The sequence below is a fragment of the Phytophthora parasitica genome (assembly GCF_000247585.1).
Source record: "Phytophthora parasitica INRA-310 unplaced genomic scaffold supercont2.28, whole genome shotgun sequence".
Classification (NCBI taxonomy): Eukaryota; Oomycota; class Peronosporomycetes; order Peronosporales; family Peronosporaceae; genus Phytophthora; species Phytophthora nicotianae.
In genome coordinates, this window is record NW_008649014.1 from 90,927 (window position 1) to 104,364 (window position 13,438).

At 53.0% G+C, this 13,438-nt stretch overlaps 7 protein-coding genes across 7 annotated transcripts in view; 6 read left to right on the forward strand and 1 right to left on the reverse strand.

Moving 5' to 3' along the window:
* PPTG_12158 (ULK/ULK protein kinase) lies at positions 1–2,686 on the reverse strand. The gene is made up of 2 exons (XM_008907856.1): positions 2,121–2,686; positions 1–2,056 (listed from the first exon to the last, which is right to left on the reverse strand). The coding sequence occupies exons 1-2, from the start codon at positions 2,590–2,592 to the stop codon at positions 27–29; spliced, it is 2,502 nt and encodes an 833-aa protein (XP_008906104.1). The 5' UTR covers positions 2,593–2,686; the 3' UTR covers positions 1–26.
* A 1,555-nt stretch (positions 2,687–4,241) lies between these two features.
* PPTG_12159 (hypothetical protein) lies at positions 4,242–5,517 on the forward strand. Its single transcript, XM_008907857.1, has one exon. The coding sequence runs from the start codon at positions 4,524–4,526 to the stop codon at positions 5,103–5,105; it is 582 nt and encodes a 193-aa protein (XP_008906105.1). The 5' UTR covers positions 4,242–4,523; the 3' UTR covers positions 5,106–5,517.
* Positions 5,518–6,075: 558 nt separating this feature from the next.
* On the forward strand, positions 6,076–6,671 carry PPTG_12160 (hypothetical protein). Its single transcript, XM_008907858.1, has one exon. The coding sequence runs from the start codon at positions 6,113–6,115 to the stop codon at positions 6,605–6,607; it is 495 nt and encodes a 164-aa protein (XP_008906106.1). The 5' UTR covers positions 6,076–6,112; the 3' UTR covers positions 6,608–6,671.
* A 452-nt stretch (positions 6,672–7,123) lies between these two features.
* PPTG_12161 (hypothetical protein) lies at positions 7,124–7,865 on the forward strand. Its single transcript, XM_008907859.1, has one exon. The coding sequence runs from the start codon at positions 7,230–7,232 to the stop codon at positions 7,824–7,826; it is 597 nt and encodes a 198-aa protein (XP_008906107.1). The 5' UTR covers positions 7,124–7,229; the 3' UTR covers positions 7,827–7,865.
* A 753-nt stretch (positions 7,866–8,618) lies between these two features.
* Positions 8,619–9,502, forward strand: PPTG_12162 (hypothetical protein). Its single transcript, XM_008907860.1, has one exon. It carries the CDS (start codon positions 8,717–8,719, stop codon positions 9,314–9,316), a length of 600 nt encoding a protein of 199 aa, XP_008906108.1. The 5' UTR covers positions 8,619–8,716; the 3' UTR covers positions 9,317–9,502.
* Positions 9,468–12,151, forward strand: PPTG_12163 (hypothetical protein). The gene has a single exon (XM_008907861.1). It carries the CDS (start codon positions 10,117–10,119, stop codon positions 12,040–12,042), a length of 1,926 nt encoding a protein of 641 aa, XP_008906109.1. The 5' UTR covers positions 9,468–10,116; the 3' UTR covers positions 12,043–12,151.
* A 199-nt stretch (positions 12,152–12,350) lies between these two features.
* PPTG_12164 (hypothetical protein) overlaps positions 12,351–13,438 on the forward strand; it is a 6,717-nt gene continuing 5,629 nt past the window's right edge. The window contains exon 1 of the mRNA XM_008907862.1: positions 12,351–13,424. Within this exon, the coding sequence (XP_008906110.1) occupies positions 12,528–13,424 (897 nt within the window). The 5' untranslated portion in view covers positions 12,351–12,527. The remainder of the gene's footprint in view (positions 13,425–13,438) is intronic.

The following is a 13,438-nucleotide window of genomic DNA, read 5'->3' on the forward strand; positions in this document are numbered from 1 at the left end:
CACGTACTCATTGGTGGCCCTTACCGTCACAGTACTGCAGGTCGAGGCGGCATACCTGAGCTCTCGTCGAGCGAAGCGCGAACGTTCTTTAAGCGCTGTTCGAGTGCACGCAGGAAAGTGTTGACGTTCTTCTGGTCATCCACAGCGAGCACATTTCCATTTGCGTCCATGAGTAAGCTCTCTAAAAGCAGCAAAGCCTGCAAATAGTGGTCGTGTGCAGCTCGAGTTTGCCCCAAAACTTCGCGGATGGCACCTTGGCGTCCAATTCGAAGTGCGTGAGCGTACAGCAACTCCTCCTGAGTAGCGACAGGACGCGCTGGAGTTCGGAGACGTGCCATACGTGTCTTGCACTGCTCTGCGCGATCCAGGAAATGAGTCAGTTGTTCGGACAAGAACGCCATCGACACTTTCCGACTTGTTTCGCTCCATCCTGAAACTCCTGATGATCCGGAAGACCCCATCGAAGTCCGAGATGTCGGATCGTGGCGGAAATACAGCACAACGTGCTGCACGAGTCGTAAGCACTTGACATACAACGCCAGGGCCTCCGCAGCATACACGTATTGACGTTCAGCATTGCGCTTTTCGTCGTCATCGTCGTCATCGTCTCCGTCGTCGTCATCATTAAGAGTACTACTCACGCCGATCGAAGAGGCTAGCGACGAGCTCATGGAAAACACAGTCGAGAAGTTCACGCTTGCACGTTTCCCGCCTGACGACGATGAGTTGCCCTCTGTCTGCTGTGGAGACCAGTCTTCTGCTACCGGTTCACCGGTATTTTCAGTCCCAGAGCTTGACGTTGTTTCTCCAGAACCACTTAATGTCCAGAGTTGATCAGCAATCGGAGCAATAGCCTGCGTACGCAGCACCACAATGTCGATGAGCTGCTGTCCATATTCTCGAGAGAAATTCTCTGTAGGAGCATTGCTAGCGGAGGGTAGCGCTCTCGTAGCCACGTCTCCCGGAGTCGATCCATTGCTGCTTTCTCCACCTGCACGGGGCATTTCCTGACGTCCAGCAGTTCCACCGACAGCGGGACGTTCTGACAACTCATCCACGAGTACATACTCGCCGCTACTGTCCAGAGCATGACCCCCTCCACCGCTCTTCGGTCTTGTCACAATAGCATCATTGTTATTTGGTTGAGAAGTCTTGATCCGAGACCCAGACATCTGTTGTTGAGCTGCTGTGGCACCAGGAGGAGACTCTGAAAGCTGTTTGAATGGGTTAATTCTTGGACTGGGGCTGGGCAGGATCTGCGGACTCATCTGCGGACTGAGCTTGGGGCTCGTACCTGCATTCACTCCAGTTAACCCGCTGCCACTGGACGAGGCGCGTCGACTGCGCGCCAGTCGTGACGACGACGACCGACGCAGAGCTCCAGAGCCCGAACTGGCACTAGCAAAGGCAGTCTCCATGACTTCCAAGTTGCCGCTACGTGACTGACGCAACAGCGTCGACGGTGCTGTACTCGCAAACTTTGAGCTCGAACTTGCCTCATGAGAAACGGAGAAAGCACGAGACCGTCGATCGGATCCTCGACGAGGCGTCGTCGACGCCTCGTCAGCTCCAGATCTGCTCGTAGACACTCCCCAACGTTCTGAATGTCCCTGTTCGTCCTCCTCCTCCTCCTCTCGGATACTCGCGGTCGTTGAAAATGACGACCGACGCGCTGCTTCGGCTTCTTCAACCTGCTCCGGTAACGGCTGCAGATCCACGAACGGATCGGCGAAAAATTCGGCAAATCCGAGACGGAGCGCCGGTTTCCGCTGCAACAAAGCCACCAGCAGATGGCGACACGGTCTGGAGAGCTGCAAAGTGGGCGGGAAGCGTAGCGGTTGACGCTCAATATTGGCCAGCAATTGCACGTGGTTGGCGCCGCCGTAAGGTGGACGACCAGTCAGCATTTCGAACAAAATTGTACCCACGGACCAGAGATCGGCCTTGGCGTCGTACTTCTGGAACTTTAAAATCTCTGGTGCCATGTATAGTGGAGATCCACACAGCGTCTCGGCCATGGACGTCGCTGCTAATTGTCTCGCGAAGCCAAAGTCCGCTGTGAAAAACAATTATTGTTAATCTAAAAACAATTATTGTGTACCCCTGTTTATATTACTTACCGATTTTCAGCGCCGAAGTAGGCGAGTCCTCGACGAGTAGCAGGTTCTGTGGCTTGAGGTCTCGATGGATGAGGTTGTGCTGCCATAAACACTGCATTCCCTTGGCCAGTTCGCGCAGAAAGTGTCTAGCCACGCTCTCCGGTAACAAATTGCCGCTATTTTGTTGCTGCTGACGTCGCATGTAGTGCTGTAGGTCGCCCCCCGCGCAGTATTCGAGCACGAGGTACATGTGCTTCTCCGTCTTCTTGATGTCGTAGAGTTTGACGACGTTCGGGTGGTCGATCTGGCGCATAATGGCGATTTCCATCTCCAAATTGCTCAATAATTTGCTATTGAGCTTGTGTAGCGACAGCGCCTTGATGGCGACCGGCGTCTTGCTCACCTTGTGGTAGCCCTTGTACACAACAGCGAACGAGCCGCTGCCCAGTTTGCTGGTGACGACATAGTCGCCGATGGACGCGCGCCCAGACATGGCGCCCCACGAGTGATGGTCACGCCGATACACGAAAGAGTGATGGTCCTTCGTGCAGTGCGGAATCGAGAATGCCGAAGGCGCGCATTGGGAAAGCAAAGTTGAATGTGGTGTGTGGAACATCAAATGAGAAATGAGGGTAGGGCAGAAAGTAGGTGACGCGTAGATGTTTCCACCAATCTGATTGGCACAAAGTGGACGCGTGACCTTTCGATGCGGTGACGTCGCCACCTGAGACTTTTCCTGTCGGCGGCAACGCGATTTGGCATGTGAGACGAACGCCTCCGATGGTTGAAGCCCATCCATCATTGGTGCGGCCTCCGTGTCATGTTCTTGATGGGGACAGACAACAACAGCAAGTGCAACCGAATGACTGGGGCTCTGTATGGCACGTTTTCCTTTTTGCCAACAATGACCTCGCTATCAAATCTAGAACCTCGAAGCGGCATTTCGCTGCACTGTACCATACAAACTTCAAGTCACCTCGAGAACTGGGATAGAACCGAAGTTGACGTTTTCGTTGAAGTCGCGTGTTTAACGGGCACTTGAAGCAATTTGACGGCTGCGTGCGCACGACAGGCAGTTTTGCTTGGATCCCATGACTTTAAACTAGTTTGTCGCCGGATTCGGAGTGAAGTTTCGGATACAATGCCCGTAGAGTGAGTCCAAAATGGTGATGTGTGGGCTCTGGAAGTATTGACACCACAGTTCTTCTGATCCATTCATAAACTGCTTTCGAGGACTGAATTGTGGCCGTTGTGACCGTGAAACGCCATTGTACCTGCAGCAAAATCAAGGTACTAGTAGAGCTTTGACCTCCTAAACCGTGAGCATTTCAGTGTTTATATTAACAGATTTTGGGGCGTTGCGCGCTTGTCGAACGCTTGTGACGACTCTAGGCATCGATTCCACTCATACTTGTCGAGTATCGTAGCGTTTAGAACATTTGCTCAAGTGGAAGGGGCTTGCTGCAAACAGTGGGACTGTTTGAGAGGCATTGCCACCAAAGAAATACAGTAACTCGTTCTTGGTCAGGTTTGTTATACTCAGATGGTGCCTGTCGAACAAGCGCGCGTTCTTGTGCAAGTACACTGTTTTTTTTTACTCAAGACGCTCCTTAGTCCCGCTCCATGCATTCCCTTACTAAGCGCTAATCCCACAAAGACCGAAAATGGCAGTCTCTATTTCGATTTATGAAGGCATGCTGACTATGAAGTTTACAAACGAGGTCCATCGTTGCAGTCAGCACGAGGGTTTTCGGTGTTCGTTAGACACTATCTTCCCTTCATGTGCTCGTGCCTCGTGGTTAATACATAACACTCCCTTGACAGGTGCTCCTGCCTCGTGGTTTTGTTCTCAGAAGTTCACTACATTCGTCGGAGCGAAGAGTTCTCGGTCCTGCCAATACTAACACCAAGTGATCAAAGTACAGTGTATTGGTGCCCATGTCCCAGTTCTGGCTGCAAAGACACCGAACACCCACCGGAATTCCGATTCATTCTCTGGCCATGTTAAGCCTTTGTCGTTGCGAGACGACACTCTCCGAACATTTATACCAGGTTCAAGCACATCGTTTTAGTCAGCGACTCTGTCTGCGTTTCCACGTGCTCGTGGTATAGCAAACCTCATAGTGAAGCCTCGTTATCAGACGTTGCTGTCCGACGACAATGTTCAGAGCGCTGAGTCGCTACTGCTGTGTGACCTCAACTTTTCATTTCGAAGGCTTCTTCCGTCCACACGAACCTCGTCGCTCCGACTGTCGTGGCGTGCGAATGGGCCGACTAGATCACAAGTGTATTCGTCCAGCATGACGGAATTCATTTGAATACGGCACCAAGGTTACGGTATCAAAGCACCAAAGCGGGCATCGAGTCTTGATACGCACTTCTCGATTCGCCTCCAGGTGACGACACGAAACCAACAACCAAAGCATGAACCGCACAACATGTATGACGAGTAAGCAACCCTCGCCTACGATCCGTACGGGTAACAAGACCAATCTGCGCTGTACTGAGCGAGAGATAGCGTCTCGCCCAAGCTTCGCAACTCGAGTGATCCGAGTGATCTTCAAGAGAAAACAACGTTATGCTGACCAGCAAGCCAAATCTTGGCCAGGATGTGCGCAACCAGTTCCAGTGCCGGTATCGACGGTCGTCGGAAGCCACCCCAGCACCGCCATTGCAATCCCGATCGCCCTCGCTTCTTCAGCTCCGTCTAATTTATCGACAGCGTCAAGACATCAGCATGTACGCAAGCACACTGCGGACGACAGCGGCAGTGAAGCTTCATGGCGGAAGCGACAGACCCGCTGCATGAACTGCGAGCGGTTATTCTTTAAGTCAATGTCGATGCTGAGCAACACTGAGGGCCGATTCTGCTCGCTGGACTGCAAGGCCAACTTCGAGTATTTAACTCAGCTTCAACAGACGATGAACGTGGAGATGGCGGATAGTGCAGCTAGCAGTGGGCTATTCGATGAGATTGAAGTCAAAGACGACACGAGACGGTCTTAAGCAGTCCAGCAAGCTGTCTTTTCGATATAATCCAGCTAGATCACTCGACGTTTTAACGGGCTCTGATTGGCTAGTTGGTCGTTACGATCACGTGGAAATCGCGTGATCAGTGCTACAGTGTACAATGCTGATGGAGCTGCCTTATCAAGGCTGTGATAGCCTTGACTGTTGTTTTGCTTGGCGTGTATTGATTTATTAGCAGCGTGCATCCTATTTTGAGTAAATGGCCCAGCATCGGTTGAAGAGTGCTCACTCGTAAAAACTTAGTGTAGAATAGATAATGGTGCAGCACTTGCCTAGGAAATTGTTGCTTTGGCCACGCACTACTGCTTGTTCATTTTCATAAAGACGAAGCATTGTCGCTGAGAGCTCCTTACCAATGGGTTCTTGACGGTGAACTGATTCAACTAGCTTCAGTACGCCTCTGCTGTACAGCAGCCAGATTATGTACATGTACCTAAACGTCTCCTTGTAATTGATCTGCCTTGTGCTGTTGCTCACAGGGACAAGGCTGCGAGCAAAGTGAGTTACACTGGTGAGTCATACTTCGAAGTTAATCCAATATATATATGAAATTCCTGGATAGAGATTCATCAATAAACTTTCATCTCCGAGACGGCGGTATCATCACAAATAACAGTACCAGTTTAATGAATAGTTCTTGTATATCATGGTATGCAGCAATGCTCTCGTGTCGTGAATTCTCAATGTACAGGCTCCCATGTCCAATGACATAAAAGAGATTTGGCGACGAACAGTCAACAGCGGTAATGCTCAACCAAGCAGAGAATGGGCAAGTTGATCTACAACACAAAAACTCCGTAAACAATGTGAAAAATCCTCAGTGCCATCTTTGAGAACGAGCATCGAGCACGTGGCGGTGTACTGTGCTGTAATCCTCATCGTTATTCTTTATCCTCTGGCTTCAGGCGGCCTGGCCAACCAATGCGGCGCCTCATTTCCGAATTCTCAATCCGCAGATCAAGCAGCTCGCCCACTTTCACACCATGAAGTTCGTCGCCATCGTTTCTGCTGCTGCGCTCATTGCCGTCACCAACGCCGCTCCATGTGACGTGGCCGCGCTCCAGACGATCATCACTTCGCCTGACGCGGCCACATGCATGACGGACTCCGGCTTCAAGGGAACGACGCTGGTCACACCCACTGACGCTGAGTTGGCCAAAATGTGTACCAGCAAGGCGTGCCAGTCGCTACTGTCGGATGCCGAGGCGGCCGCTCCCACTGAATGCACCGTAGGCACCTTCGCCTTGTACGCCGACCTGATCACTCCGCTCAACAGAGTCTGCAATGGAGGCTCGTCCTCCGGCTCGTCGACGTCCGCCACCGTGGGCTCTACCGATGGTTCGTCGGCCACCGTAACGGCCAACTCGACGGACTCGGACGCCTCCGCCTCAGCTTCTTCATCCGGTAGCAGTGGTGCCAGTATGGCTGTCGTTTCGGCCAGTGCCATCCTGGCCGCTGTGGCCGCCACTTTCTTCTAAGTGTAGCTGCTTATTGAGACCGACTTGGTCACCCGCTAGCAAATAGAGCTTAATACAACAACCTATCTGATTTCTAACGTTATCAAGACGAAACAAACCTACGTGGATCAGGTGGCTTCGGTGATCGTCGGTGATGTAAGCGTGGCAACACTTTAATCTATTCTTTCGAGTGCATTTGTCCTCAGAAGTCGTCAGAACAAGTTGTGCCCCACGTCCCAGTGTTTGCTGCAAAGACAACGAAAGAATAGGTGGTCATTCCTGCTTCAAGTGTAACTTATGTACTCCTTGAGTTGGTGGCTCGATACCAAGCCTGTGTTTCCACGTGCACGTTGCTATTGTCATAAAAGCAAACCCTGCGGTGAAACCGCAGCACATACGTAGTTATCAGACTTTGGACTGCTGCAATGGCGCTAGACTGCTCGACATTATTGCCAGCCAGACGTCCGACCACGAGTCTGTCTAATTGTCGAGCATTTTCATTTCAAGGTACCAACCCCGTCGCTCCTACTGTCGTGGCGTGCGAGGAGGCCCAAGTGAAAGAATTCCTCCGACTACACGATGGAGTCAAAGCAGCCGGCGAAGCTCACTTATCGATTCGCCACTACAAAGCCAACCGCAGCTCATGAGCGACGCAAAACTGATCACCAGCAACCAGCTCGCACCTTCGAGCTGCGAGATTCGCAACATCAACGCGTGCAGTACTCAAGCGATGGCGTCCCCGCCAAGCTTCGCGTCGCGCATGATTCGATTGATCTTCAAGCGCAAGCAACGCTGTGAGGACCAGCGACCCAAGTCATGGCCAGGGCCAGGATATTCAAAACCCGCTCCCGTGCCGGTACCGACGGCCACCAGAAGGCAGCCTAGCGCCACCATCGCAATTCCAAGCTGTCTCGCTACTTCGGCCCCATCTAAAGTGCCTACAGTGTACACGAGACTTGAGCATGCCCACAAGCGCCTAACGGACGACAGCAGTGGTAAAGCCTCGTGGCGGCAACGCCAGACTCGCTGCGCAAACTGTGGGGGTCTCTTCTTCAAGACGATGTCGATGCTGAGCAGCGCTGCCGGCCGATTCTGTTCCCTAGACTGCAAAGCCAATCTCGAATATTTGACTCAAATCGAGGAAGCGATGGACGTGGAGATGCTGGGGATTAATGCAGCCAGTAGCAGGGTTTTATATGTTGGAGATAGCAGCTTCACCGATGAAGCGCCGTCGTTCTGACAGCCTTCAGATAATTGGGATAAAAAATACAAGTTGAAGTCATTCATTTGGAGGTTTTTGATTGGTCAATCACGAAATACAATCTTGAGCAGACATTTGCATTTTGAATGTCGGGGCTTGACAGTCGAGCCTGTGCCACCGATTCGGTGGTAAACACAAAAAAAAAGCATCAGCACGCAGATAATTGGAGAATGAGGATCCTAACTACATGTATGTTGGTGACTAGTGCTGCCCGGTTGGCAAGTGCTATATAGCAGCGCAATGGGATGACTCTCCGATGCCTTCAACTGTGGAATCAGCCGTAAAAGCTTACACATTTTCCATACACGAACGAAATGCCGCGACATCTGTACTATTGCGGCCTACTTACAGCGCGAGAGTTGCGATGACGATCAACCAATGCCTGAAAAAGTATTGTGCTTGGATGTATTCCACCGCCACGAGTTGTCGCCGACCATTAGGCTAGAGCTTTGAACTGCACGATGGTGAATAATTCCAGACCTCAATCACATTCCCCCTCTGTACCGTAGCGGGCCGCTATGCCTGACCGTCAAAGCGTTATCTCCTGTTCCGCCGATGCATCCTTCAAATGTCGCAAGCTCAGGAACCTCTCCTTATCTATATCCTAGTAATTAAAGCGGTCATTTAAAACTAAAGTGTTAATTTACAAGAATAAATTATGTCCCAATAATTTATATCCCTCAGGCATTAATTCGTTAGTGTGCCGGTGGTGGATTCGCAAGAATCGCAAGCTTGAAGTCATGCCTGACCCGACATAACTTTCAATGGCAGCGAATTTATGCCTCCAACCCTGTGGCCTCCCTTCGGCCAGCACTCGGCCATTTCCCAATCGACCTGCATCCACCCAGATCACCTCTATCTCCTTCGCCATGCACAAATCCGCGCACGACTTCACCGAGGCCAAGCGCCAGAAAGACATCATCTCCTGGGACGCCTACACCAGCGGCCTCAAGGCCGGCGCCTGGGCCAGTCTGGCCATGGGTGCGGTCGTCTACAGTGCCAACGCGTACCACCGCGGCTTCCGCGCGCGCCTTGGCGTCAGTGGCAAATGGGCTCTTGTGGTGTCGGCTTACCTGGCCGGATTCGCCATCGTGGCCGAAAATCGTCTCCTGGCTGGGGCCAGAAATCCTGACCAGTACATGGCTGCACTTGACCCCAACTACGTTGAGATCCGCATAATGAAAACCCGACTGCCGCTGCACAAACGAGCGGCCAACTTCGTGTACGACCATCCGTATCGTAGCTTGGTGACGGCGGGTGTGCCTCTAGTGGGTGGCATTTTCGCCTACCAAACCACGAACACCAGCATCGCTCGCTCGCAGCAGATCATGCACACGCGAATCTACGGCCAGGCCGCCGTGGTGGCCCTGCTGTTGGGCTCCATGGCCTTCCATGACTACATGGCCAAACGTGGCCGCTTCGAGGAGAACGAGGACGACGTGCCCAAGATCGAGGATATCAAAGCCTAGCGCTGCTTTGAGCGGTAGTTCTTGCACTCGATGTGGCCATATTAATACGTAGACGTTAGTTTGTTACGAGCCACGCAGCAGAAACCATTGCCAACGACAGGAATTCCGGTGGCTGGCTGCTAACACGTCGCTACGGATAAGACCGACTGAGTAAAAGAATACATGCACAGCACGTCAACGTCACCCCCCCCCCCCTTTGTGATGCCGGTTTACACACTTGCAAGTCGTCGAGATCGTGGCCTGGCCAGTGCCACTCGTTACCCAATTTGATAGTAGTCGGCCAACGTTGTTGTGCTGCAGTGGGGTATCTTTCGGCTAATCGATACACTGCTACCACCTTCCAGCATTTGACGTCACGTGATGATGGCTACCCAACAGGAAGCAACCAGGAAGAGGACTGCCAGATGCTGTAGCGACGGGAGGTTTGCCTTGTTCTCAGCGTATGAGGTGGGCTACAATTGACTTTAATAGTTTTTTTCAAGAATGACAAGAACAGTATGCGGGTGGCAAAAAAACATCACATTGACTGGCACCTCCTGGTCGATTTGAGCCCGCTCGGCCTGGCTTCGCGCGGCCACCAGCACCGAAAGCGCCATTTCACATGCTGCGGCCGTGTCGTTGCACGACGTGCCTGACCTCACACATGGCCGGCATGTGCTCCGCGCTCAATCTTTACGTGCTGTCCTATGATGGAAAGGCGAGTTGGTGCGAGGCTTCATCGAGTCCGCTAGACCGGGGGCGCCCGCCGTTCGATCGACGTTATCTACTGTAGTCTCACTTTTGCTTTAGCGTACCGCACGATGGCGTCCTCGCCCGCAGGACCGTATTCGAACCTGCCGGAAGTATCTCCGCCCATACTCGAACGCTCGATCCTCGAGAGCGGATACACTCGCGAGAGTGGTCGGACCATCCCCAATGGCACGTCGGACTATTCCAGCAACGCGGCCAGCAACAGTCTCCACTGTCGAAATGTGACGGCCAAGTACGAGGAGTACATCAATCCGTGCGTACTCAGTTGGAGCGATCTGAGCTACGCCGTGCCGGGTAAAAAGACGGCCAAGAACCCGTACGGCAAGAAGACCATTCTGGATAAAGTCAGCGGACGCAGCGCCCCCGGAGACCTCACGGCCATCATGGGCCCGTCTGGATCAGGCAAAACCACGCTCGTCGACTTGTTGGCCGACCGTATCAGCTCCGGCCTCGTGACCGGCACCATCGAGCTGAACGGCACGGACCGCGTGACCAAGACGTTCCGAGCCGTGACCAGTTACGTGGCCCAAGAAGACACGCTACTGGGCTCGTTCACAGTAGTGGAGACCATGAAGATGGCGGCCCGACTAAGTCTGCCCAACAGTGTGGTGATGACAGACATCCACTCGCGCGTAGAGAGCGTCATGGACGCGATGGGGCTCGGAGCCTGCCGAAACACTTTGGTCGGCGACATCTTCCGGAAAGGTTTGTCCGGTGGCCAGAAGCGAAGACTCAGTATCGCCATTGAGCTGCTGTCGAACCCGAGCATTCTCATTCTGGACGAGCCCACGAGTGGCCTCGACTCCAGCTCGGCACACAACGTCATGAAGTACATTCTAAAGCTCTGCGGTGAAGGCAAGAACGTATTGTGCACGATCCACCAGCCGTCGTCGCTGGTCTACGACATGTTCACGAATGTGATCGTGCTGTCTTTGGGCCAGATCGTGTACTGCGGATCTCGCTCCAACATGATCCCACACTTTGCTTCCATTGGGTTCAACTGTCCCAAGTACATGAACCCGGCCGAGTACTTTGTGAACCTGGTAAACACGGACTTTGAGGACCACGTGGACGTCACTAAACTGGTGCATGCGTACACCCAGAGCAACGTTAAGAAGCAGCTTCTAGACCAACTCTCGGCCGACCGGGCCACGCTACAGAACCTGCCGGATATCGAGCTGAGACCTTCATCCGCGATGCGCCAGTTCAGTGTGCTCATGTACCGCAACACGCTCAACAACATCCGCAACCCGGGGATCTACTGGATCCGGTTGTTCATGTACTTCTGCTTGAGCTTCATGGTTGGCACAATGTACCTGAGCACGAACGACGACTTGACGGAGGAAGACCTGGTGCCACTGCTGTTCTACGTCCAGGCGTTCCTGGTGTTCATGTCTGTGGCCGTACTGCCGTTCTTCATTGAACAGCGTGCAGTGTTTGCTCGTGAACGTGCCAACAGTTCATTGAGTGTGGTGAGTTACGTGTGTGCCAACTTCTTGGCTACACTACCGGGTATCTTCCTTATCGCAGCGATGTCGACGGCTCTGGTGGTGCTTCTGGCGGGTCTGAACGCGTTCGAATATTTCCTATTGAACCTGTTCCTGTCACTGGTGGTATCCGAGTCGATGATGCACGTGATCGGAGCTGCCGTTCCGCACTACATCATCGGTATCGCATTGGGTGCCGGTGTGTTCGGTATGTTCATGCTGTGCGAGGGTTTCATGGTTCCTCGAGACTCGATCCCGGACTACTGGATCTGGGGCTACTACCTGGCGTTCCACTCGTACTCGTTCGAGTCATTTGTGTTCAAGCAATTTGAGAACGAAACATCAGAGGAAGCCAAGGCGATCTTAGCGAAATACGGCATGGAGAACGTGGACGTCATGCAGGACATGTTGTATCTGGTGGCGTACGTGGCTGGTTTCCAGCTCATTTTCATGTTTATCCTGTGGAAATTCCACACAGGTCGTCGTTGAGGTGGCGTGTAGCTGATGTTTAAAGCAAGTAACGTATGAATAATTGAACTCTGTAGTCATGAATCGATCAATATTTGTGATAAAATGAAGTCATGAAGTCATGAACACGTTTGCTAAATTGTCAAAATCCGTATGCATGAAGAGGTGCGGTCGACGGCGCCATGTAAAGGTACTTCAGCTCCGATCTCATGTTCGTTCACGTGATGCATGCGCCTGACCGTTGTCCTTTCAAGTTTATGAGGCAGAACGCCGGGCAACATCCTTGCGATAGGTTCTGCTTCTGCTCCCACCTGTGTCAGTCTCGCACGCCACGACGTGACCTGTAAGCCTCAATCTGGCCTCAAGATGACTCCGCCACCTTGTGTTTCCTGCTGCAACGTGTGACGGTAAAACTTATCCGAAAACCGTGTGCAGGCCTCGATCCCCGGGATAGCCCAAACGTGCGTCCGATCCCAATTCATTCGGCAATTCGCCTCCTTGTCCCCATGGCTTCACTGTCTCCACGAGGGTATGCCATTCTCGAGAGTGAGGAGAGTGGCCACACCGGGGCCACCATGGCCACACCGGTAGTGACCCCCGACAAGCCCCAGAACCTGGACCGGGAGATCGAGATCAAATACGAACGTATCAGGAATCCGTGCGTATTGAGCTGGAGCGACCTGAGCTACACTGTCAAGGGCAAGAAGACACCGGAACTGCCATGGGGCACTAAGACTATCCTGGACCGAGTTAGTGGCCGATGCGCTCCCGGCGAACTCACGGCCATCATGGGCCCGTCCGGTTCGGGCAAGACTACGCTTGTGGACATGTTGGCCGACCGTATCAGCTCCGGCGAAGTGTCCGGTGTGATCGAAGTTAACGGCGCGGAACGAGACTCCAAGACGTTCCGCGCCGTGACGAGCTACGTGGCCCAGGAGGACACGTTGTTAGGCTCCTTTACAGTAGCGGAGACCATGCGGATGGCGGCCAAACTCAGTCTGCCCAGCACCGTGACGTCCCACGAGATTGAGATCCGCGTGGAAAACGTCATGGACGCGATGGGTCTGACCACGGCCCGTGATACTCTGGTTGGAGATATCTTCCGTAAGGGGTTATCTGGCGGCCAGAAGCGAAGACTCAGTATCGCCATCGAGTTACTGTCCAACCCGAGTATTCTCATCCTTGATGAGCCGACCAGTGGCCTGGATTCCAGTGCGGCCCACAATGTCATGAAGTTCATCGTCAAGCTCTGCTCAGAGGGAAAGACAGTGGTCTGTACGATTCATCAACCGTCATCACTGGTGTACGAGATGTTCTCCAACGTGATCGTCCTGTCGGCCGGCCAGACCGTGTACTGTGGCCCGCGGGCCAAGATGATCCCACACTTTGCAGCGGCCGGCCACGTCTGCCCCACATA